This window comes from Lactuca virosa, chromosome 7, assembly GCF_052849685.1.
Source record: "Lactuca virosa cultivar CGN04683 chromosome 7, Lactuca_virosa_CGN04683_v6, whole genome shotgun sequence".
NCBI lineage: Eukaryota > Viridiplantae > Streptophyta > Magnoliopsida > Asterales > Asteraceae > Lactuca > Lactuca virosa.
In genome coordinates this window covers 48,484,775-48,511,390 of record NC_136432.1, presented here as the reverse complement: position 1 = coordinate 48,511,390, position 26,616 = coordinate 48,484,775, and the positions used below count along the sequence as shown (strand labels likewise).

Sequence of the window (26,616 nt, the reverse complement as noted above, 5' to 3'; positions counted from 1 at the left end):
CATGATACTTGTGAAAATTCTTTATTAATTGGTTAAAAGGTTATGTTTGGGTGACATTTTTTTATATAAATATTATTTTGTTAGGGTTTATAAGGTCAAACGCAATTAAGAATATGCTTAGATTAAAAAACTAATGAACACAAGAATTGACGTGGTCCATAAGATCGGGATAATCGTGTTACGTCATGAGGTTTAACAGTAGAAACAATATCTAGGGTTGTAAACGAATCGAATGGTCGGCGAACCATTCGGCGAGAAGTTTGTTTATGTTTATTTATTTAATAAATGAACGAACATGAACACAAATTATCGTTCATTTAGTTAAACGAACGGACATGAACAATGGTCTCGTTTGTTCATTTATGTTCATGAACGTTCGTTTATGTTGTTCGTTTATATTCGTTTATTGAAGTTTATTTATGTTTATATATTTTCAATTGTTTTTATTACATTACTATATCAAATGTTCTTTTTATGTTCATATATGTTCTATTGTGTTTGTTTATCTTTGTTCATTTATATTCATCCGTTTATGTTAATTTAGTATGTTTATGAACATAAACAAATAAACATGAACAAAGTAATTTGTTAAACGAATGAACATAAACAAGAAAACTCGTTCGTTTATCTGTTCATGTTTGTTCATTTGTTCAACTAAATTAAGCGAATTAACATGAACAGGCCTTTGTTCGTGTTCGTTCGGTTCATTTATAACCCTAACAATATTTATATACACTAAGAAACGGGGTTAACAAATATGCAATACCAAAAAGCATAAAAAAAACTCATTTTTCACCTAAAGGATACCACAAAGAAGTCTTTGGAATCTCAGTCTATGGCTCATATCTCTTTATTCTCTGTCAATCTATAGTCTACAATCTTTAATATATAATATGTAGGGTTGTTAACGAACCGAACGAACATGAACAATGACTTATTCATGTTCGTTCGTTTAAGTTAGCCGAACAAACGAAGGAACACGAATGAATAAATGAACGAGTTTTCTCGTTCATATTCGTTCGTTTAACAACTTATCATGTTCATGTTCGTCCGTTTATGTTCGTGAACATTCTAAACAAACATAAATGAACAAACATAAACGAACAAAGATAAGCAAACACAATTGAACATGAACAAACATATAATATAATAATGTAATAAAAAAACAATTGAACATAAATAAATTTAAACGAACATAAACAAACAACATAAATAAATGTTAATGATTTAAGAAGCAATCAGATTCCGCGATTTAACATTGAAACTTTGCCAAATGAGAAACATGACTATTTTTTAGTTTACACCTTTAATTTAATCAAATTGCTTTAATTGTGGAACGAATGATTAAAAAGGTTAATATATTTCTTCCAATAGGTAATAACAATTAAAATCAACTGCTTTGTTTGGTAGAAATGTTATGGGTATATATGTAATTTTACGACAGTTCTCTTCCTTCGCATATACTCTTTGCAAACCTTAAAATCACTCATCTTCAAATCACTAGTTCACTACACTCGAGAAAAAGAATCCAACAATGAGAGCTTCCACAACCACCATCACCTTCCTCCTCGTCCTCCTCCTAATCCTATACCCCACAGCCACCGTCCCCACTCCGCCACCAGCCACCACAGACACCGTTCCAGCTCAATCTCCATCGTCTTCTTCCACCTCCGCCACCCTTGACCCACAACAACTAAGAGCCCTTCAATTCCTCCACATCCCAACCACCCACGGTCTCTGCACTCAATTCTCCTGCGACACCGGCACCCCATTCCACCACCTCCTCTCCCTCCGCCTCACCAGCTGCTCCTCCGACTTCCGCCTCTCCACCACCCTCCTCTCCTCGCTATCCACCCTCACCTCCCTCACTTTCCTCAACTGTCACATCCCAGTCGTCCACTTCCCCACCTCCCTCTCCACTAACCTCCATTCTTTCACCTCCATCAACTCCCTCCAACGCCTAACCGGCGTCTTTCTCAGCCGCTTCCACAACCTCACCCATCTATACATCTCCGGAGACCCTATCAAAGCCTCCGGTATCCACATTATCACCTCCAACATGAAATCTTTAAACTCTATAACACTCTCCAACACACATCTCACCGGATATCTCCCAAAAGATTGGAGTCCAAATCTAACCTACATCGACTTCTCCAAAAACAAACTCAAAGGCACAATACCCACATCATTAACTCTCCTGAAAAACCTTAAAGTCTTGAACTTTTCATCAAATAATATCATTGGAGTTATACCAAATTCATTCGGTGACTTAATTTCCCTTCAAAATGTTTCTTTATCATCGAACTCGATATCTGGTCCGATACCCGGATCCATGTCCTCCATACCCGGGTTAGTTCATTTAGATCTGAGTTCGAATCAACTCAATGGAGCGATACCTGAGTTCATCTCAGAAATGAAGGAACTAAAGTATTTGAATCTTGAAAACAATCATTTCCATGGAGTTTTGCCGTTTGATACATCGTTTATCAAGAGATTAGATGTGTTCAAGATTGGTGGAAATGATGATTTGTGTTACAATCATTCAACTATTTCGGAGGAAATGAATCTTGGGATTGCTCCTTGTGATAAACATGGAATGCCCATTTTGCCCCCACCTGCGTTCAAAGAGCCGTCGTCATCGGTGGGTGATTTAGTCCGTGGTGGTGGTGATGAGGGTGATGGCGGCGATGATGATACGGAAAAGAAGAATCACGTGCATGTTAATAGGGGGCCAAGCAAGGTGCTTCTTGGTGTAGCAATTGGGCTTTCGGCCATGGTTTTCCTTTTAATTTTCTTGATTTTGTTATTTAAGTGCTAGATTCATTTTTAGATTTTGGAGCACATTTGTTTTGTTCAATTTGCAATTGGAGCTCCAAATCCTTATATATGTTATGTTAATATAGTTTAATGAAAGGTAAATTGTAACTTTTCAATTGATTTTAATTAATCAAACGTATTTTCAGTCAATTTCTATTTAATAATGTATTTTCTATAAGAGACATTTAAAAACATATTTTACAAGTTTATAAAAGAAATTTATTCTTTAAAATAAAAAATTAACTTACAAGTTTCATATATTTATCAACGTTATAGGTTTATAAGGCATAAAATTTTCTTGTGTTAACGGTTAACTCATCTAACCCTCTAAATAGGCACAAGATTATAAGCCACCCAATGATGAGTTCGAATTCAATTGCAATTTGATGGTAATATAAATGATGATTTCATGTGTGTGTGTGAACATTACACAATGACATTCAGGTGACATTTTTTATTTGATATATAGTTTAAACAAAGTATATATTGATATCTTTTAATAAATATATCAAACAGTTAGATTTAATTAATTAAAATCATAGTGAATATTATACGATAAGTGACAACTGAGAGAAGATTAAGCAGCAGTTAGAACCTCATCAAAAGTATAATACAATTCAAAAAACGTTGTATTCCTATAACACAAATAACGTGAATTGCTTTAGTAAAATACTGTAACTAATTTTAAAAACAGGGTTATTGATATCTTTAAATTTTAAATTATTTAGACTTACTATTTTAATCAATAAAGTCTATTTAATTATAGCCTTTAAATTTGGCTTTTTATCTATTTATATTGACAACTACCGGCAAAACCGGTTACCAACATTGGAATGGATGATTATGCTAACACGGACGTTAGTCGTTACATGTACAATGAAAATTATAGTAATAGGTATGTAGGTAAAGAGTTTGCTGTGCCTCTGTAGACATTCAATAATCAGTTTATAATAATAAATGGTTAGCTTGAAACAATATTAATTTCCAATATTCTTTTTTAGTAATTAGTTCTTTTACCTATTAAATATTTTTATTGATTAACATATTCAATGGGAGATTACAAATTTTTTAATTTTATTGGGTGAGTGGGAAACAGAGTGATGTTGTGTGGTTGACGGAATTATGGTCTTCATCATTACTTTAAATGCTTTTTAATCGTCTTTTTCTTATAGTATACTCTACTTTGCTGTAAAAAAGATCGAACATGTATAGTTTATTTTACAAAAGATTTTACTTTTATATTTTTATCATATCATACATAGATAAAAAGATGGTTGCCTACTGTTCTAAATTATAAACTTTTATTATCATTAGTCACATAGTATCCATGATTAACATCTGTAAGAAAATTTAGGGTTTACGTTAGAGATCTAGATACCACTTTGATCGTGTGAACATTTTCCGAACTGATATTTCTACCCTATATTTGGGTTGCAAGAAATCCAGTCTAGGTGTAACACCCCGTTTATTAAATAAATAAATAGATACAATTAATATGAATAGTAACCCTAAAATCAATAATTATATAGCAAGGTGTTGGTCTCGAGGAGCTAACTGTCACAATTTTAGAAGTTGGGGGTTAAAAGTGTAAGTTCTGAATTGGTTTTGTAAATATTTGTGAAGGCAGGGACTACTTGGTAAATTATTGGGACTTAATTTGAAGAGATTTTGGAAGCTAATGGCTGAATGGTAACATATGGACTTCATTTGAAATAATTTGTAGAGGAGGGGCTATTTGGTAACTGTTGGATTTATTATGAAAAGAATTATAAGAACAGGGGTGTAATGGGTAAATACGGGAACTGTTTTGAAAAGATTTTTATGGAGAGGGACTATTTATGTCGTTATGGAAATGAGTTTGGAATGGAGACAGGTATAAAACCCTTCGGGTAACCCTAACCCTAGGGATGTTTACAGCCGTCACCATTCACCCTCTAGACTTCCGGCCGCCACCCTCTTGCTCCTCCGACCACCGTAGCCACCGCCATGTCGAGGATTGTTGTTGCTATGTTTTCGTGGAGGCTGAAAACGGAGACTGACGAGGGGTTGCGCCATTTCAGTCGTGAGTAAGGAGGAATGCACCGCAGCCGCCGATCGCTGCAGTTGCTGCCGCGCGGAGACACGTCCATCGTCGGACGTCGTGACCTTCTTGCCGGAGAAGCGAGCTAGGGAGGAGCCGCTACCCTTGGTCGAAGTCCGCTACCACTGCTTCTTATTCTCTTCTTCCGCTAGCCGCCACCTGATGTCGAATCGCCATTGAAGCACTGCCGTCAACCGCCTGTGTTGCTGCTGCCGTCGCCGCCCACCACAGGTGGGTGTTTGGTTCGCTTTCCGAGCAAGGACTGCTAGTTTGTGTGGCTGCTTGACTGGGAACCAAAAGAAATCACCGCCACCACCGTGAGGTGGTGGCTGCCATCCCAAATTCGTTGTTGTCGCCGCCGTGAGCCACCATGTGGGTGGCTGGAGTGTATACTGCTATCTGAAGTGTGTGTATGTGTGTTTTGTCTAGCTGGAAAACAAAGAAAAGGCCACCACCACCACCATGAGGTGGTGGCTGCCACCATGTGCCACCGCCGTCCACCACTAGGGTGGCTGTGTGTGTGTGTGTGTGTGTTTGTATTAGTGTGTGTGTGTCTGTTATTTGGGTTTTTGCTTTGTAATATTGTAACCGAGGCTAGAATAATAAAAGAAACGTATAACCACCACCGTGAGGTGGTGGCCGCTGCCGTGAGCCGTCGTTGACCACCACTATCCGAGGTGGTAGTGGGTGGTGCCCAACTAGCGAAACCCTAATGGGCCTAGTGAAACCCTAATGGATCTAAAGGACTTAACTTTTGGGCCTATTGGGTTGGGATTGGGTTGGAAACCCTAATTAGGGTTTAGAAAACCCTAATTTTGGATATATTGGTTTGGACTTATCAGGACCCACATTTTGGGCCATTGGAGTTGGACTATGTATTAAGGCCGACCACAACATATGATTTATCTAGTAGAGTGATGGACTTAATGGATTAAGTGAAAACCCTAATTTCACTTGGGCTTTGAGTTGGGTCTTTTTATTGGGCTTTGGTGATTAGGCTATTAATGGGCCATCCAAAATCAAGCATATGGACTAGAATAATTTAATGGGCTTTAGGGTAAGGCCCATGTAAGGGGTTTGGGCCTAATTTGGAAAATTGGGCCATAGGTGGACCATAATTGGGCTTTTATGATTATGAGATATTGGGCCATTAGCAATGCCAAATGTTTGGACTGGACTAAATGGTTGGGCCTTAGGGAAGACCATGTAGAGGTTTGGGCCTAATTTGGAAAATTGGGCCATATGTTGGGCTTTGAGCCATAGTTTGACTTTTGGGCCTTTGGATTGGGCCTTGGGCTTGAATCAAGCTAAGATGGGGTAAAGTAGTCTTTTACCCCAAGCATGGACTTATGGTTATGCATTTGAAACCCAATCATTAATTGGGTGTTGTTTTGATGATTGACAGTTTGGGGATCTGTCAGTCAACCGCCAGGGATTTATTCGCGGGACTTCAGCAGTGCGAGGTGAGTCTCCTCACTGCTTGTATGGGTCTACGGCCACAATGCCGGCCCATTTAGTTTATGTATGGTAGGAAGACCCGGAGGTTAGCCCTAGGCATTATGCATGAAAGACCAGGAGGAGGCTCATGGCATATTGTATGCTTTTATGTATGGTAGGAAGACCAGGGGGTTAGCCCTAGGCATTATGTATGAAAGACCAGGAGATGGCTCCTAGCACACTGTATGCTGATTAGCCAAGTAGAGTAGTATGTATGCTAGTTGTCTTTGTGATGCTTGCATGGAAGACCAGGAGGTGGCTCTTGCCACTTATCTGTAAGACCCAGGAGATGGCCCCCGGCTTGGCAAGAAAGACCAGGTAGCTGCCCGTGGCATAATGGAAAGACTATGTGCGGCACATAGCACCTTAATTGGTTATGATATATGTATGGCTCATGGTTATGTATGGCATGTATAGATCAGTTGATATGTATGGTATGTAGTATCTATGGAACTCACTAAGCTTCGTGCTTACGGTTTTCAGTTTTGGTTTCAGGTACTTCGTTTTCAAAGAAATGGAGTCGGCTCGATCGCAGCACATCACACTATGTTTTCCGCACATGAGATCTTTGGGATTACACTCTGATATTGTTTTATGATAACATGTTTTGATTATTGACACTTGGGTCTTGACATGTGATGTTATTATGAATGTTTTTATACTATTGATTTTATAATAACTTAATTAAAAACGAAATTTTTGGTCTTGAATTTTGGGATGTTACACTAGGATAATCCAAGATGACACTTACGATTCTAGACACATAAATCGTAAGCTAAATTGCTAGAAAGTTTCTGTGTAAGTTTGAAGAAAACGAGAGCTAATAATTTTCGTATCTCTCTTCTCAAAGAGAAGAGTCATTTATATAATAAACGAGATTAGGGTTCCATTAAGGTTGGCCGTCATAGGTTGCTTTAAAAGCAAGTCAGGAAATCCGAAATTTAATGATGATTTAGGGTTTCCAAAACTAACGAATTTCATTAGTTTTACCATAATCACCCTCAAGAATCTGAATTTCCTACTATGTTCTCATATGTAAAAATCGGAGAGGTTTAGGACCCCATCCAGGGGCAGAGCCCCTTGGACCCCGCTATGGGGAGTTGCCCCTAGACCTCGCCAAAGGGGTGTTGCCCCTTTGGAAACTTCGGACCCAGGGGCGTTGCCCCCGGACCCCCGACTTGTCGTCGAACCGGCTTTTAATTCGATCTTATACATATGTGCACTCTGCACCAACCCGTACATATATTAGAGTACAAATTATGAAGCCCCTTAACTCACATGTTAGTTCCAATTACATAAAATGACATGGTGACACTAAAATCACCAACAACATCAACATATATAAAAAGCGCATATGAACTCCAACATTATTTCTAATGATCCTCATCGTCTTAGAATTCATACAAATTTCCATATGCGAAAAAGACTTATTGCAATTTGCAAGACAAGTGTCATAAATGCTAAAACCTTACTCTTATATAAGAGAAACTGCAAAAATTGTCCCCGTGGTTTGTATTTTTCTTTGGTTAAGATCAAAAATAGTTTCAACTTGCAAAAATGATCCTTATTTCAAGGTTTCATTATGGAATTGGTCTCTAAAGTTGATTGTCGTTAACCACCCTTCGTTTTCTCACCCCACATGCCCCATACAGGATGGTATTTCAGTCTTTTTAAGTCTAGGGACCAAAGTTGCAATATATGGTTATTATTTAAGCAAACTTTCTTCCACAACAGCTCTTTCATGAAGTTCTCATAAAACAACTGTAACATTCATAAAATTCTCAAAATTTTTAAACTTTTAAATTTACTCAAAAACCATCATTGTTTACAAATTGTTTTCAAAAACAAGTTCAACATCAGAGAAATCCCAAAATCGTGAAATAAAATATGAGAAGGTGCACGATCACGCCTTCGCCTTCCCGCGATCCTCTGAAGTACCTGAAACATAATCCAAAATTATAAGCCCAAATCTTAGTGAGTTCCCCCAAAATACCAATACATAGCAAACAACACAAATTTAATAACAGCATACTATGGGCCCAATCAACCATCGGGTTGGAATACCCCAGGCCTCTTAACCATCGGGTTAGAATGCCAACATACTATGGGTCCAATCAACCATCAGGTTGGAATACTCTAGGCCCTCAACCATCGGGTTGGAATGCCCCGGCCTGTTGGCTTACGCACAAAGCAGTGAAGCCTCGGCCACTAACCAACCATGTGCACATAATACAGATAATCATATAACAGTCTACAACCAGTCACACGGATCTACAGATCACTAAGCATAGCAACATCCTATCTACTAGGATACCGATCTAACAAATCATAACAATACAATAGCATGCGTAACAGGATATCAATCCAATGGGCCGACATTGGTTCCTTCAACCCGCAAGTATAGTGAGGAAAACTCACCTCTTAAGCAGTGCATAACTGATAAGGTCTGACTCCGAATCTCAGCTCCCGAATCAAATGCTACAACCACCATATGACCAATTCCATCAAAATCCTGAAATACCCAAAATGCCCTCAAAAGTCAAACTTGGTCAGCTATGGTCAAAGTAAAAGTCAACGGTCAAGGTCAACAGTCCATGTTGACCCAACACGCTGAGTTTACTAATAAACACGTCATGTTTCTTATAACTATCAGATGATCGGGAAAATCCCAGCCAACACGCCGAGTTTGCTAATAAACTCGTCGTGTTTGCTCGAGCTTAATACATTCAGTTGTTCACACGATTCCAGGGCCTCCAAAACTCATATCTAAACTCAAATGCTATAAAAAGGATAAAGTTTCCAACTTTATCCTTTGGGGTTACCCCAAGTACTCAAAAACTTATCCAAAAGGCTTGAAAATTCAAGGGCTTAACCAATAAGCACAAAATCCTTAAGATCTGAAACCCAACCTTTACAGAAGAGATTCTAGCATCAAAATCAACCTAAAGGTTGGTGCTTTTTAGACATGCATGTCCAATGCATGTCTTGAACCCAAAATGGGTCAAAAAAGGGGGAAATATGACCTAAACTCCATGCATGGCATCAAAACTTGGTTAAAGACCAGATCCAAACCACTACAAGGTCACCTTAACCTAAGGATTCATAAAGTTGCAAACTTTATGAGATCCATCCATTGCAACATACAAGAATAAGGAGAAAAATGGACAAAACTCAAGATCTAGCTACATAGAGGAATAAAAATCGGATCTTGGACACTTATAAAGGTCCAGAAGAGTGCCAAGCTGAAGATGAGAGCTTTGCTTGCTAGATCCTTGCTTCTTTCTTCCAACTTTCTTCTTCTTTTGCTCCAAAATACCACACTAACTTACAAATAAGGGGGAATGATGATTAGGGTTCACAAGGGCCAATATGGGGGTTTGGAGGCTGATAAAAGATCAGCCCTATAGACTTAAGGAGATTAAATAGGGTGAAAAACCCTAAAATTTAGGGTTTCTCATCTAGCCGCCAACACGTCGAGTTTCCCCTCACCAACACGTCGTGTTGATCCATAAAAATATGCGGCCCAAAAGTCCTTCAACACGTCGTGTTGAGGCTACCAACACGCTGTGTTCCACTGGAAAAATATGCTTAAAGAAATAAATCTCATACTTGAGAATCGGGATGTTACAACAACGATGATGTTCTGTTTCTGTCAGAATGTAGTTGTGGTGCGCACATTGTGGACTTCATTGAATTCAGGGAGGAGATACGAGTTCAATCAATTCATTTATCAATCAAATATGACGATACATGTACAATCAGTTCATCTATCAATCAAATCTATTACTTTCAAATTCTAATCCAAATTATGTTTTGCGATTATGGAAAGGATTCAAAATGTGTCTTCATTGGATAGTTTGACCCACCAATATGATCTCGTACTGGGGCTATTATACTTGGTCTACGAACATCAAAACTCTGAAGTTATCAATAGAAGATTTCGAGGATGATGCTAAAAATATGAAACTTTACTTGTTGGCTAGATGGATTTTCTTTTATGATGTTTTTTCTAACATGGAATTAGGGTTTAATATTTTGTAATTGTCAATCCATATAGTTTGTATTATTGTTATGCAGTTTCTTTTGTTGGTTTGGTGTTATGATAGCGATAAGGTTTTTCTGGATTTACTTATTTTGATGAATTGACCTATGTACATTGTCAATGTCAATCCATTATGGTTATACCTTAGTATTATAGTAATGGAAATTTTTGTAGTTAAATTGGTAGTCTTGTAAAAGTTTCAATGTTTTAGACAAACACACACACACACACACACACACATATATATATGGGGATAGGGAATATACATTACAGCCCCACCTAAGCTTAGGTACTAAACCTCTAAAATATGTCGTTTTAATTTAGTAAATATACCCGATTTGGTTTTCACTTGTTAAATATACAATCATCGATAACATTTCTTTCCTCCATTATCATTTTACCATCCGTGTTTTCTTTCCTCTATTATTGATTATTACTTCACCCTAGCGAACATTACTCTTTTTCACTGTCACGAAGGTCGAATATAATCAATATTCCTGTTTCTTTATCAAAACTATTGCGTCGATCTTGGATCTACACGCAATCTTTATATAGTAAAATGACGTATTTTCATGAGTTTAGTACCTAAGCTTAGGTGGGGCTGTAATGTATATTCATTTTTCCCTATATATATATATATATATATATATATATATATATATATATATATATATATAATAAGGTAACGATGAAAGATGATAATGACAATGTTATAGACACTACCACAATTAATACATACACATACATACATTATGATGATAATGTGAAATTTGTAATCTATTGTTTGGAAAGATGTTAAACACCATTACCATAATATATATGTTCAAAACATATGAAAAAGAAAAACATATGACAATATGTTCCAACGTCAACACCGTTAACAACATATTATAAAAAAAACCCACCAAATGCAAAAGATTGAATTTTATAACCACAGCCATATGTATTACCACAACAAACATACCATGTTCAAGTGTAACCCAAATTACAAACCTAAATAGTCATTATCCAAAAACAACAATCATAACAATGGTTTTACACAAGAAAATCAAATCACTATACTCTTCTTTATCATTATGCATTGTACTATGATGTGCTGTATTGTTATCATTGTCTTCATTTCCAAGAAAATTACAAACACAGACCATTTTTGCAAATTTCTCTTTATATTATCTTTTGTTTATAAATTAAGATTGCTTACTATTCAAAATGAACAAAAACTATCAAACAAAGCATTTTTGTGTTAACGACACCAAAATTAAAACATTATCTCAAGAATCTTGTAGAAAACATTTGAGGAAAATGAAAAGGAGTTTGCATAACTTCCTGCCTAAAACAACTACTACCATAACATAACCAAATAAAAAACAACACCATAAATAGCCGGATTGAAAAAGACAAAATGGAGAGGATATAAGAAAATCTGTTGAATTTTATTATGCTCCAATTTGTTGGGATTTGTTGAGGATAACTCCTTCATACTTAACCTGAAACCACTTCATTGCATCATCCTTTGTAACTCTGTGTTGGATCCCAACACGCGCCTTGCACCTCCGGCGTCTTCCCACACGGTATCCTGGCCTTTCAAGAACCACAAAGAAATCCATTCCATAGATTCCAGTTGAGGGATCATATCTGCAATTTCACAAAATAAAGGGTTCAAAATAATACAAGATGATGTGGCAAAAATGACATGTAGATTCTTTATGAAAAGGGGATTTCAAACAATGACTTACTTGATACCAAGATCAATGTGCTCCTGGATACCAAATCCAAAGCAACCAGTGTCACTGAAATTACGCCTCAAAAGTTCATATTCCTTAACCTTCAATCCACTCTCCAAAAGCTGCATTGCTTTGTCTCCTCTAACAGTGACATAGCATGCAATCTTTTCATTACGCCTGATACCAAAAGACCTCACAGTGTACCTTGCTGTATCATAAAACAACAAAATCATGAACACCTAAACAGATGATTGCAAATAAGTAGCAGAATCATGAAACAATCAAAACAAGATTATGTATTCCTTATTTCATTTCTGATGCAAAAAAGCTTGCTCATTTAACTTGACAGAAGCGAACGGATTAAAACTAAGGTTCAGTCTACAAAAGTATGATTGATTTTAACTAAAGCAACGTTATTGTGGTGCTTCTATTGTCAATTTCTTGTTAAATAGAACATAAAACGGAAAACACACAACCAGTGGGAGGAACACAAGGCCTTATTTGGAGCCAAAACGCACACAATGGAGAGATGATAAAGTATATCTTACCCTTGGAAAAGACAGGGGATTGGCCACTGAGTTGCTCCAAAACCTAATCGCAAAAAATAAGAACTAAATCAGTAAGCGATTACAGCAACGAGAATACGAACAGATTTAGACAGAGAGATTGAGAGAAGTATTCGACCTTAGCAGCACGAGTGAGACGATCACCACTTTCACCAACGGAGATGTTCAGAACCAGTTTCTGAACCTTAATCTCCCTCATTGGATTAGCTAGCTTCCTCTCTGACGCCTATAACACATTTCATTCAACGTAATTATCATATGAACAAAAAAGAGTTCGGATCAGATCACAATAAACAAAAAAAAATATAAACCGGCGTTTGAAAGGACGTTTACCATTGTAGTTGCGGAAGAGTGCGGCGGCGCAGGGGTGTCGATGTAAGAGCAGAAATGAGGGCGAAGGGAGATGAAAAGGGTTTTATTAGAAACTTAAGGCCTGTTAGGGTTTCGTTCAACAAAATGTTGAAAGCGAAATGACATTTTTGACCCTGCATTTGGAGGGCTTGCAAAAAAATTTCCGTTGCCGGGACTTGAACCCGGGTCGCTCGGGTGAGAGCCGAGTATCCTAACCAACTAGACTACAACGGATTTATGACTTTTTTTCGTAACGCTTTTAAATAACTGTTTTCTATTTAATAAAATGATAAATGGTATTTTTTTGTCCCTGCGTTTGAAGCAACTAGACTACAAAAAAGTTGTTGCTTTTCCTCAATAACATCATTAACCCAATCCCATAGAAACAGGGTGAGAAGAAGGTAGGATGGTCGACAGCACCCAACATAATATTAAGAGACTGTTTTCATAGGAGACATCTGACAGAAAAAAAAAAAAAAAAACAAATTCAATAATTGTTATTTTTTTTAAATAGTATCTGCCTTGACGTTATCCTTGCATAAGATCTTTGTATATAAAACATCAGCCCTATATGAATTAAAATGGAATGTCTTAATGGAAAAAGCGTAAAATGTAAACGAAAATATGATGGACTAGCATATAGTATGTGTTAAATATTAAGTAATTAATCAAGTTGTGTTTATTCTTATCAAATTGAGTAGAGTTAAAATTGAACTTGTTTATCAAACATAGTTTTTGATAGATTTTTCTTTAAACCTCATATCAAACTTGTTTGATGACTAGCAACCATAGTGTTGACGGATATTATGCAGGCATTTGAATCAAGTTCAAGTTTGCATCACAGTGACACCTATGTTATCAAATGTAGTTCAACTTTGTCATCTCTAAAACAATTCAAGAAATCTTCATCATCTGATACAAGTGAAATGGGTAAATGTCAATTTCCGATAACAACTCAAGTTCATTTGGGTTCATTTGTTATCTCTAGAACAATTCAAGAAATCTTCATCATCTGATACAAGTGAAAGGGGTAAATGTCAATTTCCGAATAATTCCAAGAACTAAACATATATATACCAAGTGCAATTTTTGAAATTCTTACAATATTTCAAATAGGTACTCAAAATGTCAAAGCCATGTCATCATCCTTGACTACAAAACTTTGGCTACATCTCTTTACAAAAACTTTCTAAAACCACAACCCCTAAACTTTAAATATTCACAATTACACCACAACTAATTCAAAATCTGTCACCGGGGTCCTGATAGCTCCATTGCTTCAATTATAAACGAAGACCCATCATGAGCATCACTATGATTTTTGAAAAAACTAAAACTCGTTCCCTCACATGGTTGTGTGGGTCCCGTTTGTGTGTCTTCTAAATTGACCGGTTGACCAGTGATACCTTCTAGAACCTTCATGACTTGTGACATTTTTGGTCTAGAATTTGGTTGTGCAATAGTGCAAACAAGAGCAAGTTTTACAGCTTCATTAAGCTCTTCTTTGTCATAACAACCATTAAGATCTCGATCTATTAATACTTGTAGTCGTTTTTCTTCGTATAAAGTTCTAACCTATAAAAGTCAAATAAACCAAGTCAACGCATTGACCTTGACCAAGTACTTAGCTAAAAACCGAAAAGTAGTATAATAGTTTATGTTTAATCATTAAAGAGGAGATTGCTTACCAAATCAAGAATCATTCCCTTTTGAAGTTGACCATTTCCTGCATCTAATGCCTTTTGACCCGTTATAAGTTCCAACAAAAGAATCCCAAATCCAAAAACATCCGTTTTTTCAGAGGATTGTCCAGTGGAGAGATATTCAGGTGCGATGTGGCCCACAGTACCACGAACAGCAGTTGTGACATGTGAATCGCGGGGGTCTAACAACTTAGCAAGACCAAAATCACCGACAACTGCTTCAAAATTCTCATCTAACAAAATATTTGCAGCTTTTACATCTCTATGGATTATCTTCGGATTACACTGTTCATGTAAATACACAAGTCCCCTTGCAGCTCCAAGTGCAATATGCATCCGTCTACTCCAATCCAAAATTGGCCTTTCATGACCACAGTCTGTAAATCGAAGTTTATAAAATTAAAGAAAAACGTATTGAAAAAATTACGACTTTTGTTTCTGTTTATCCCGTGTTTATAAAACATTTGGGAACACGACAACAATATACGCTTTGGACAAACGAATTTGTAAAAAGCTTATTGATTAAGTGTTGTATGAACAAAGATTGTTTCTTTTTTGGACTGATTGAGTCGTCTGAATGAGAATAAATGACAATTTACCTTTATGTTGACTTTTGAGAGTCAACATTACAACTTTTCAATATTGAGTTTCATCGAAAACATATGTACTTTTGACAAAAAGATACATCGACATTCGACACTAAATTATGTAAAAAGCATCGGCTTAAGGGCATTGAGAAAGATAAATAAAGAATCTTATCAATTTCGAATTCCCAACTTATTAGGTTTGACAACAAGAGACAAAGGGATTATTAGGTTAGATACCTCTCAATCGATCTGCAACACTTCCATTAGGCATATAAGGGTAAACAAGTAATCTTTCATCCGAAGTCAAACAAAACCCATAAAGACGTAAAAGATTCCTATGTAATGCCAAGCTTATCATCTCAAGTTCAGTCTGAAATTGCACTTCCCCTGAGAAATTAGGGTCTTTTAGTCTTTTCACAGCCACCAAAGTCTTATTTACAAGACACCCTTTGTAAACCACTCCAAATCCCCCTTGTCCTAAAATATTCTTGGAACTAAAATTCCCTGTTGCCACTTGCAATTCACGAAATGTAAATCTTTTCAAATGCCCCACATTAAATTCATAATCTTGTTGCACTGCAAATGTTTGAATTGTTAGTATTATCTTAAAAATCAAAACTCAAAAAATCGCAACATATACTTTCATTGATTTGTTTATTAATACACAAATAAATTATAAATGGATGATTAAGGAAAGATGGTTTGTTTGTAGAAAATATACCATAAGATGTACATATAAGGCGAGATCGATACCAGTGGACCCCACAAACAAGAAGCATAATAGAAATCACAAATGTGCAACTAACTCCCACCATAACAGACACAATCCAATGGTGCTTGTTGTCTATTTTCTTGTTAGAATTAGCTTCTAAGAAAGTGAAACAAAAAATTATTGGTATATATAAGAAAAAGAAAAATAGAAAGGTTTAAAATAGGAGAACTAATATCAAAGTTTACCATTAGCCACTTTGGGGACATTGATACAATTTAATGAGGATGAAGTGCAAAGATAATTGTTCCCTGTAATCCTGCATTACCCATTATCATTCATATTAAATATTTGTGCCAAAAACGTTATGCATGTGAAATCTTAAAAGTAACATGAATCATATGTTTGATTCATTATTAACGAATTTGATAAAGACTATATTTCTAATCTTTATTATGAAAATCTTCGGAAGTTTTCGTAACTCTTTTAAAAAATTTACAATTGCAAAATACAACTTACTTTCACAATTGTATTCATTTAGCCACTAAACTAATACTTTTTATCAATTTAGCCACTAAATTGTTATTGTAATAACCATTAAAAAAACAATAGTTCAATGGATAAATCGATAAAATGGTGAAAGTACATTATGCTTTATATATTTTTCAATTTCCAATAAAAAGTAAAAATCTTACTTGTAGTCTTTAGCTCTTATTTTTGGCGAAGCACCACTGAGATTATTGAATGACACATCCCTGCAAACAAATTATTAGAATTTAGTGATTTAATTCCTACTTCAAAAAAAAGTTCCAAATTATTTATTGCATTTTACGGTTTTACCCTTCTTTCAAGTGTCAAATCAAACAAAAGAAAGGCAAATGATGAATGACATACAAGAATGAAAGACCTGTGAGGTTTGCCACAGGTCCAGGAATATCCCCTGACAACTTGTTTTTGTTGAGCCTCCTGAAAACATATAAAATCAAAATTATCAGATATAATAATCAAAGGTTGAAATATATATTTTTTTTTTAAAAAAAATGAGAAAACAATTGAAACTTGATACAAAACTTACAGATAACTTAAACGAGTCAAGGATCCCAATGAACTTGGGATTTCGCCTACAAACTCATTACTTGATAAATCAAGAGTTTCTAATTCTGTAAGTTTTCCAATTTCAGCTGGAATTGAACCAGATAATGCATTGTTTTGTAGTAACCTACATAAAATTCAGCCAAAAATATAAAAGAAATGACTAAGGTGCTTTTTTTTCTCCTTTTTTACATAATGCAGAAAGAACGACTTAATAGATACCCTTTGACCCATGAAGATTGGAGTGTTTGACTTAGACTAAACACGTGGTTTTGTCAAGTGTTTGTTCATTTGTCAAACAATGACAAAATAAAGGAATCTTTTGGATCACAAACAATAACACAAATAGATAGTAATAACGGAAAATGGGCAAATACGTAATTTCACCTTGAACTTTTTCACCAAAAAGGAAATCTAACACTTTTCATGGTATAGAGTACTACCAAAATTCGGATGCTATAACTAAAAAATGTGTTGTATATGGATCTCTTGAATAAGATTTTATAAACATGATCAAAACATAGATAGCCTATTAAATGAAAATATCCTTTTATAAAAAGAAACGAAAGAGTTCAATAAACTCACAATGTATGAAGATGTCCCAAATTCCCAATACTTGATGATATTGTTCCTGCCAATCCAGTACTAGCCATTTCACTACAAAGGATTAGCAGAAAACATATTTAAAAAAAAGTTAAATTACACAAAATACGAATGTGTTCCCTTTGTTTCAAATTTGGAGTCAATATTTCAATAGTTGGGATTCAAAAGGCTACATTCAAACTTAAAAATTAATGTGACAATCGATATTCAAGATAATAATAATGAACCAACACACACGCCAAAAATGGAAGTTTTTTCTTTTGACAATTCAGAGGACATAAAGTGTTGTTTGGATAAACAATGTTTCCAAGATTCTGAAGAAAATTAAAATAAAAAGGTAAATAAGTGGTTTTGGACAAAACATCATAATGGGGTCTCTTCTTTTTGCACAAAAAAGCCAAATACAATGGTTCAAATTTCAAAGGAATTGATAATAGAGTTGACTTAAAAGTTGTAGCACAGGGAATGCTTTAGCTTAAATAAAGATTAAGATTAAAAAGGGGGAAACTTATATACTAACAGAGAAATTACAAAACCCTCAGAAGAACAAGCGACCATGTTCCAAGTACAAGGATCAACAGAATTGATGTCCCATCCATCAAGCACATGATATTCATCGATCATTTTATTCTTCATAGACATCAATGCAGCCACTATCAAATAAACATTTCATAAATAAGGTTAATCGAATCAGAAAAAGACATTTTTTTCAACAAAAGTTTAATCTTTTCTTTCTGCAATGTACCAAAAGGCTTACCTTCATAGTTGACGCCCTTTGGAGAAAGAAGGCTATCGGAAGCACCCACCATTGAAACAGAAACCCTAAACAAAACCACCAGCATAATGACAAACTTCATTCTGTTAACTACGATTGATTCCGACAAAATCTTCCCCAAAAAACAAGGCCCTTTAGATCTTTCACTGCAAACACGCGATACCTAGAAAGATTTCTTGCAAAAAAACCTAAAATAAAGGGACACTTGAGTTAAAATTGGAATGAGGTTGGTTTCTACAGTTCTGAAGACAAAATGTTGTGTTTTTTGTTTAATCTTGTTGGAATCGAAGCTCCTCGAGTAACTAAAATGATAAAATTTTAACTTGTTGCAGGTGGTTTCTAATGTTAATTGTATTGAAATGAATAAATTAATGAGAGGTTATGAGCATTGGGAGTGATGTTTGGAAAATTGGGGGAATCAATTTTCAAAGTTTAATAGAAAAAATGGAGAAGATTGAGATTTGGAAAATGACACAGATGGTTCCCTTGTCACTCTGGCATCTGCATACAGTCAAGTGACAAATTACCGATTAGTTGACTATCAGGGCTGTATTCTTGCTGACACTGATTTGCAGATTTCTGTTTTATCTTGTAAAAATATTTATTTTTTATTAATATCTAAATAAAATAGAAAGAATCTAGAGATCCAATAACAAAAGTTTATTTAATTATTTACAACACCAAAAAGATTTGGCCACCCTAAGGTAACCTACTTTATTTTATGTATATTTTTAGTAATAAAGTATTTTTATATACGACTTGCAATTAAATTTTTTTCAATAGTTTATAAATGACTATTATAATAAGGTATCGTAGGTTATGTTGATTAATTAATTATTTGGAAAATAGTGACTAAATGTCAAAGATAATGTCATTATTAGAAAACAAACTATTGCATTTTGTTTTAAATGGTACCTAATGTTATTTTTGTGCATTTCAAATGTGTAAACTCTAATAAAAAAAAAAAACTAATAAATAGGGGAATTCATCTGGTTAGAAGGTTTATCGGTTAACATGGCAATGGTGATGCTTATCAAATAAGAAAGAGGCAATGGTCTCTTTAGATCGTCATTTTTCTTTCCTTCCCCTTATACATACAAACAAAATAAATAACTTCTCTAGATCATGTCTTCATTTTCATCGCCACAACCAGATGTCCATCGTTCCTGGCGATGAAACCCCATGTAATGGTGTCCTCAAGAAGCAAAGGCAAAGAAAATATTGAAAGAGAGAAAACATTGTTCGATGATTCTTTTTAGGTTTGGATTTTAATTTGAATATTTAGGGTTTTGGTCCTATTTAGTTTTAGGTTCTAACTTAATCTAATTTTTTAGTTGTAAGTGGTGATATAATGGTGTTGGTGGTACGCAGTGGTGGTGATGGCAAAAAATGATATTGGTGGAGAAAATAATGGTGATATAATGGTGTTGTAACTTAATCTAATTTAATCTGAAAGTGGTGGTGAAAATAATGGTGTTGGTGGTACGCAGTGGTGGTGATGGCAAAAAATGATATTGGTGGAGAAAATTGATCATGGTGGTGAAAATGATGGAGGAGGTGGTGGTATAGAGTGGTCATAGACAGTGGTGTGGATGCTACACGGTGGTGTTGGTATACTGTAACTTGCTTTAATAATAATTCTAAAAACAAAGAAAAAATAAAAAGATAAAAAACAAGGGCATGTTAGTCATTTCATACGCATTTAGTAGAAAAACATTGGCGGTAACTAGGAAAGGGACCAAACATGATTGATTTGTCAACCATAAGAACCACTGATGTCAAATTTCTAAAACTATGACTAAACCAACAAATTCGTATATACTATAAAGACCAAAACTGTAATTTTCTCTTTTCAAAAAGTTAGCTACTAGCACTTAATAATTAAAGTATTTATTATTCAAATCTCAAATCATTGTAATGAAACAACCCTAAGAAATAAGGCTACGGGGTATACATGGAAAACCGGATGCATGGTGATGAGGTGGAGTCTGAGGTGGCGGTGATGGTGGTGCGGAGGGGTATGGTTAGGCCACAACTGACCACCTCTCTCACTCTCTCTCTCTCTCTCATTTGGCACCTCTTTGCACCATTCCCTCTTCTTTGTGGCTTGAAAGCTGATGTGGAAGGAGATGGTTGCATGAGATGTGAACAATATACCTCACACTCTAAGACATGCGTTTTTGACTTTTTTTTTTTTTTTGGTTATAAAGAGATCTTTGATACTATTCATTTCTATAGCGACATAAGGTCTTTCTATTTTTTTTCTCTCGTCTCAACGTGGTGGGGAGGGTGTTAAAAAGGAAAAGGGACATAATAATGACTTTTCCAATGTTTGACAATCCTCTTTGTTTAATATTGGTGGATTGTTTTCAAAAGCACTTAAAACAAAATCTAAATAACTTTAATTTTATTTTTGAATTATTTTACACGGTCTGCAGTGGCGAATCTAGACTAAAAAATCACGTGGTTCCCAAATTAAGTGAAGCCACTAAAAAAATCAACAACACTTGTGTGGGGTTGGGTCGGGTCGGATCGTGTAACTTAAAAAAATTGGACCAATCAGTTCAACCTATTAAAACCGATCATGCACCACCGATTAAAAATTTTAAAAAACCGATTGAAATATAAATGACAAAAACCGTACGTTTTAATGAAAAACTAGTTGATTATTAGTCCATTGATAAAGCGGTGAACGGAGAGTGAGAGTCTTTGGAATGTGGACTTCTTTTTATCAGAGCGATTTATTTATTTATTGATATTTTGAGAGTGCCGATTAAGAGTGGTTAATTTTTTGTTATCAATCTCATAATTTAAAATCACAAATTGACCCAAGTAACTTATTTTTTTCTCATTTTAAAATGATTTTTAAGACATTTTTTAAAAAACAAACTCAAGTTAGGTCCTTTATATTTTCTAAGGTAGTTTTTAATTTTTCTAAGATATATATTGTAAATGAAATTGAAAATTTAGGTAGGTCCTAGGACCTACCTAGTGGCTTGGTAGATACGCCCCTGACGGTCCGGTAGGACATCAAGTGGGGTCGGCCTCCCCATCTTGGTTCTACGTAGATCTTGCCAATTTTTAATTATGTTTAAAATGCAACGTTGTTCTATAAGAGAAAAGTTCTCTTATAGGACCCCTTCGTTATATGTTAAAAAATATATATAAAAATAAGTATTGTTCTGTTATAAAATGTTTATATCAAAATAAAACTCATGGGATAAAATAAATTAAAGTTTTCCACCAAGGTACACACCCTCTAAAGCCACTTGTTTATTTAAGTATCTTATGTCCTATATTACAAACACAACCTTAACCAAATCAAAATTTTTATAGGATTATAATTTCACATTTTAACCATCTATTCGACAATCGTCACGTTTCTATTGCACACAAGTCACAACTTATCTTTGGCACAAGGCATCATTTGTTTTCCCTTAATTTCTATTACTTCGATTGTAATTTGAGTTTTGTTCGTTGCATATTTTTCAAATAAAAACTTAACATAAATTGTAAATTGTGGTTTGTTCATTTCATGTTTTCATGTTTGTCACGCAATTGATCGTGCACCCTGTTTCCTAAAGTAGTCCATCAGTTCAATTCCACAATCACTTTCATTTGTTTCTATGACTTTCTCTGTTAAGTTGTCTTTCTGTATCATACTTTCTCCTAAAGAAACACTCATTCATATATAGATTACCTGACTTCATTAAGTCAATTAAATTGAAAACAAACAGCACCTACAGTTTCTGGAGGTATTTACATAACAAGTTTAAAGAAAAAAAAAACATAGTGCTAGTAGTATTGTTATTGTATGCCTACAAAATGAGTGGGGTATAATGCCTCCCAATAGTGGCAAGCAAGAAACAACCAAAACTCCACACCTTTCACTTCTCGTCTCCATGTATTTCTAGCTATATAAACTTTGGATCTTTGGGCTTCAAACTTTACCCTTGTGTAAAAAGACCTTTACGCCCATTTTCACAAATCCTGAAATCGGCTTTTCCCATAATATGATATTATGTTTACCCTGAAGGCTGTGGAAATTGTAAATTCATTTGCCTCCTCACATGTTCAGGAATCAACCTGTTGACAAGCTCTACAGATGCCCCTGACAACTGGACCCATGAAAATACCATTTAGTAAATCACCATAAAAAATATGATTTAAAAGTTACATTATGTTAAAAAAATGGATATTTAGCTTACTCATAAGCTATACATAGATGTTTTCTTTTTTGACATAATGTTAGAAAGAATAGATTGTCAAGGAAAGAAGGATTTTGCTCATTAAGTCCTACCTTTTTACAAATTTGCCCTCATTTCAGTTTTCTTTCCATTTTCCCAAGTGTAGTGTCATTTTTTTTCCTCAAAATATTTATTTAACATCATTTATCCAAAAAGTTAATTAAACATGGTTTACCTCTTGTTTGAAGTTAAAAAGAGGAGGCAATGGTCGACCATTTGGTAAGTGAGCATTTGGCTGTCTTATCTCATCAAAGAACGGATGTGCCATGGCTTCAAGCTGCCCATAAAATCATACATACATCATTATAATATATATATATATATATATATATATATATATATATATATATATATATATATAATGTTCTTTTTTGAGTGTAAAGGAACTTACAGCATTGCAGCGAAGGCTTGGGGAGTACTGTAGGAGTCGAGATGCAAGGTCAATTGCTTCTGGAGGCATCCGTTTATGGAAAACCTTAAAAAAAACAAATTTACTTTTTTTAGAAAGATGAACAACAAAAAATATAAAAAAATAAAAAGATCATACCTTGTGCCATGGGTGAGCCTTTATTTGAGGAAACCTAAAATCATTGTAGTTTGGATTCATGCATCTGATTTCTTCTCGAGTTGGTGTACCCAAAACCTAATAATTTTTTTATATATAAACCTTAAAAAACTATAAAATAACACTTTCAATTTTTAAGTCGACAAAAATAAAATCACACCTTGATGATCTCTACAAGCTGGTCAACAGCATTTTCTCCTGGAAATAGAGGCTACAAATGCGAAAAATGTCGAAATTAATACGTGAAGATGTACAATAATGTTTTTTTTCCTTTTCAGATGGAAAATGTTATAAGATTTGTTATTTTTTTTTTTAAAATGTAAACCTGTCCAAGAAGAAGTTCAGCAAGAATGCAACCAGCTGACCAAATATCAATGGAGGTGGTGTATTCAGTAGCACCAAAAATCAGTTCTGGTGCTCGATAGAAACGTGAGCAAATGTATGAAATATTTGCTTCTCCCCTCACCTAACCATGGTTAAGTTAAAGGAAACAATAAGAAATAGCATTTTAACTTTAGAAAGAAAAATCACACCATTGAAGTTATACGTTGGGTTTGATTTAGTAGCTTTCAAAATAAAAAAAAGCGAAGTAAAGGACATAATGGTCATTTCAACATTTCAAAAATGAATTGAAGGGGATTTAGAACATACTAGCATTTTTGCACTTCCGAAATCACAAATCTTGACTTGATGAGTAAAAGGATCAACCTGAAAAAACATAACAAAATCAACCCTAAAAGGTTAATAATTAAAAAAAAAAAAACAAAAAAAGAACTTTCACAAAACAAATTCTCACCAAAACATTTTGAGGTTTCAAGTCCCGATGGCATACTCCTGCAACCGTATGCATGTAAGCAAGCCCCCTAAATATCTAAAAAACAAACATTCACTATCAGTCCCCGCAAAACAAAAAAGTAACAAAAACAGCCCCTAATTAAACAAACTCACTTGATACGTATAAAGTTTGACATAAACGAGAGGCATATTTTGGCGTAGATCATTATAATGCTTTAAAACCCTAGAAATTGTCTCGGGGACATATTCCATAACAAGGTTTAAAAAAAGCTCTTCTTTGCTTGTAGTCGAATAGAAACAATGCTTTAATGTAACAAGGTTTGGATGCTCCATTGCACGCATTAATTGCAACTCACGGTTCTTGTATCTTTTGTCTTGCAATACTTTTTTTATCGCAACCGTTTCTCCACTTTCTATGCATTTTGCCTAAAAAAAAAAGATAACAAATAGTATAAAACAAAAAGTTATACAAAAATAATGACTTCAAGACTGTTTGATAGTTGCTGATTGAGTCAGATCTGATCGAGTCAAAGCCTTCTAAGTCTGTGTGTGTGTGGTATCAAACAGTCTGAATCTGACCGAGTCAGACCCAATAAAACGCATATCAAACATCGGTTTTCCTAATTAAGTTCTAACTTTTTTTACAAATTTGACCTTGAATGTTTTTTTTTTAATTTTGTTTTATTAAAAGAAATGGATACCTGGAAAACGGTTCCGAATGATCCGGTCCCTACGACGCGCTCCGCCATGTAACTAACGGTCTGCATAAAGTCAAATTCGTAATAATTTGTTGTAAAAAGCTTATTATTGAGATAGGTGTAAAATGACCAAACTACCCTTGGATTTTAGAAAAAGGTGGTGTATGTGTACCTGCTTTGGTTCTCCATTCTTGCCTCCGATTGTAGTTGATATGATGTGTCCAGCTGCTGCTTCGTTCCCATCGATAACTGGGGCAGATATTTCCTGAATATAATTTATAAAGAAATTTTGTTGGATGAAAAGTTTATGATATGATTTATGCAGAAAAAAATGCCAAAATAGAAATCTTGTGATGAAGATTTTGTATGAACAGAATTAGTATAGTGTTATCATTTCCTTTTCCTACTTTAGGGAATTAGGGTATTGAAGCATATGTACCAAAAAAAGTGTATGAAAAACACAAATGAAGCTATTATTTCAATTGTTTGTATATGGAAAAACATCCGAAATGATTATCTTTTACATTGCGATTAATGACACGACAATATAGAAAATATATAAACTGGAATATAAAACCTAAAAAATAATAAGACATTCATGCAACTTTTATAATTCAAATTAATGAGAACTCAAAGCAAGTTTTAGCAAAAAAAAAATTAATGAGCCACAATGGTATACGAATACCAGATCAGCTCAAGAAATGAGAAAAAAACTCATGGAAAAGAATTTGAAGTTCAGAAACAAATCTAAATCATACAATATAGCACTGATCTAGCAAGATAAGCTAACATTAACACAACATCAAATAGAAAGTTCCATGTTATAGACCTTTGAAGCCCTAATTGAACCCCTAGAACAACTCCAGATTATGAATCTTGCCCTAACTCGACATAATCAACTCAAAGATTACAGAATCAGAAACCCTAATCCCAATTTTGTAAGCTACAACACAATTCGAGCTTTGTTTCTTGATTTACTTTGAAATTCCCCAATTTACACAAACCAATAAGTAACTTTTACGCAAGAACTCCTCGAAAGAAGTCAGAAACCCTAACCCCAATTCTTTATGCTACAACACAGTTCGCGATTTCTTTCTTGATTTCCTTTAAATTCCCCCAAAATTTAGAGAAAACAAGAAAGAGGATTCACACAAGAAGTCCTGATTGTAACGAAAGATGTAGTATGTACCTGATCACCGGCCATTCTGAGCTCCGGCCTCCGGCGAGCGTTACAAAAAGGAGAAAATTTTGTTTTCCTCTTTTGGCGAGTTAGAGAAATGGAAAAAGAAAGCCTTTTTGATTAAATTTTCAGGTCATAAAGAGACCCCATCAGCCAAACAACTACATGTGAATACAGCTCTTCTTTCTTTTGGTATGTCGTGAGGCGATGAGAGAGAAAGTGAGCAAATAGTCTATGACTATTACTTTGCTTCACCCCACAAAAACTCAAAAAAGGGTGTTTTATATTCTTGAAATTGCAATGATGCCAATCCTTTTTTACAAACCGAGATTTATGGTATTTGACAAACGCAAAAGATGGGCCTTTCGCCATTAAAAGTCTCGACCATGGTGGTGGCTTTTGAAAGAGCCCTCATTGCAAACCTTTGGAAAAAGACAAAAGAAAAAATTATTTCCTTTTTTTATAGTTTTCTTTTTTGAATGTCATGATGTTAAAATACGAGGTCTCACTAAGAAACACTTTTTTTGTAATTGTATAAACTTTTTTTCCTTTTAGAAGAGGATATAAAGTGTTGTGAGTGCGTTT

General features: G+C 34.8%; 3 protein-coding genes, 1 non-coding gene and 1 pseudogene across 4 annotated transcripts; 1 reads left to right on the top strand and 4 right to left on the bottom strand.

The window, feature by feature from the left end:
- The first annotated feature begins 1,482 nt into the window (after positions 1 to 1,482).
- Positions 1,483 to 2,927, top strand: LOC145125120 (receptor-like protein 51 pseudogene; annotated as a pseudogene).
- An 8,744-nt stretch (positions 2,928 to 11,671) lies between these two features.
- Positions 11,672 to 13,173, bottom strand: LOC145125548 (large ribosomal subunit protein uL5). Its single transcript, XM_079060993.1, has 5 exons — positions 13,060 to 13,173; positions 12,845 to 12,952; positions 12,709 to 12,751; positions 12,173 to 12,368; positions 11,672 to 12,071 (listed from the first exon to the last, which is right to left on the bottom strand). The coding sequence occupies exons 1-5, from the start codon at positions 13,060 to 13,062 to the stop codon at positions 11,873 to 11,875; spliced, it is 549 nt and encodes a 182-aa protein (XP_078917119.1). The 5' UTR covers positions 13,063 to 13,173; the 3' UTR covers positions 11,672 to 11,872.
- A 65-nt stretch (positions 13,174 to 13,238) lies between these two features.
- Positions 13,239 to 13,311, bottom strand: TRNAE-CUC (transfer RNA glutamic acid (anticodon CUC)). The gene has a single exon. It is a non-coding gene; the product is annotated as a tRNA-Glu (tRNA).
- Positions 13,312 to 14,118: 807 nt separating this feature from the next.
- Positions 14,119 to 19,080, bottom strand: LOC145124142 (Leucine-rich repeat protein kinase family protein). The gene is made up of 11 exons (XM_079059371.1): positions 18,529 to 19,080; positions 18,292 to 18,424; positions 17,754 to 17,825; positions 17,152 to 17,295; positions 16,971 to 17,042; positions 16,772 to 16,831; positions 16,325 to 16,395; positions 16,089 to 16,235; positions 15,605 to 15,943; positions 14,766 to 15,157; positions 14,119 to 14,652 (listed from the first exon to the last, which is right to left on the bottom strand). The coding sequence occupies exons 1-11, from the start codon at positions 18,626 to 18,628 to the stop codon at positions 14,329 to 14,331; spliced, it is 1,854 nt and encodes a 617-aa protein (XP_078915497.1). The 5' UTR covers positions 18,629 to 19,080; the 3' UTR covers positions 14,119 to 14,328.
- A 3,154-nt stretch (positions 19,081 to 22,234) lies between these two features.
- LOC145123404 (shaggy-related protein kinase eta-like) lies at positions 22,235 to 26,302 on the bottom strand. Its single transcript, XM_079058618.1, has 12 exons — positions 26,041 to 26,302; positions 25,024 to 25,116; positions 24,855 to 24,914; positions 24,307 to 24,579; positions 24,155 to 24,229; positions 24,010 to 24,066; positions 23,684 to 23,824; positions 23,519 to 23,569; positions 23,341 to 23,436; positions 23,185 to 23,268; positions 22,969 to 23,070; positions 22,235 to 22,664 (listed from the first exon to the last, which is right to left on the bottom strand). Exons 1-12 carry the CDS (start codon positions 26,053 to 26,055, stop codon positions 22,572 to 22,574), a joined length of 1,140 nt encoding a protein of 379 aa, XP_078914744.1. The 5' UTR covers positions 26,056 to 26,302; the 3' UTR covers positions 22,235 to 22,571.
- Positions 26,303 to 26,616: the final 314 nt, after the last annotated feature.

What these genes read in the sequence shown, in the direction of transcription:
- LOC145125548 (XM_079060993.1), bottom strand. An exon ending in GTCTCACTCGTGCTGCTAAG is followed by an intron (nt 12,752 to 12,844) that starts GTCGAATACTTC and finishes TTTTGCGATTAG; the next exon opens with GTTTTGGAGCAACTCAGTGG. An exon ending in ATCCCCTGTCTTTTCCAAGG is followed by an intron (nt 12,369 to 12,708) that starts GTAAGATATACT and finishes TTTATGATACAG; the next exon opens with CAAGGTACACTGTGAGGTCT.
- LOC145124142 (XM_079059371.1), bottom strand. Translation starts at nt 18,628, where the DNA reads ATGAAGTTTGTCATTATGCTGGTGGTTTTGTTTAGGGTTTCTGTTTCA. An exon ending in AAAGGGCGTCAACTATGAAG is followed by an intron (nt 18,425 to 18,528) that starts GTAAGCCTTTTG and finishes TTTATTTGATAG; the next exon opens with TGGCTGCATTGATGTCTATG. An exon ending in TTGACTCGTTTAAGTTATCT is followed by an intron (nt 17,043 to 17,151) that starts GTAAGTTTTGTA and finishes ATATGTTTTCAG; the next exon opens with GAGGCTCAACAAAAACAAGT.
- LOC145123404 (XM_079058618.1), bottom strand. An exon ending in TGAAACCTCAAAATGTTTTG is followed by an intron (nt 24,067 to 24,154) that starts GTGAGAATTTGT and finishes ATGTTTTTTCAG; the next exon opens with GTTGATCCTTTTACTCATCA. An exon ending in CTGAACTTCTTCTTGGACAG is followed by an intron (nt 23,570 to 23,683) that starts GTTTACATTTTA and finishes TCGCATTTGTAG; the next exon opens with CCTCTATTTCCAGGAGAAAA.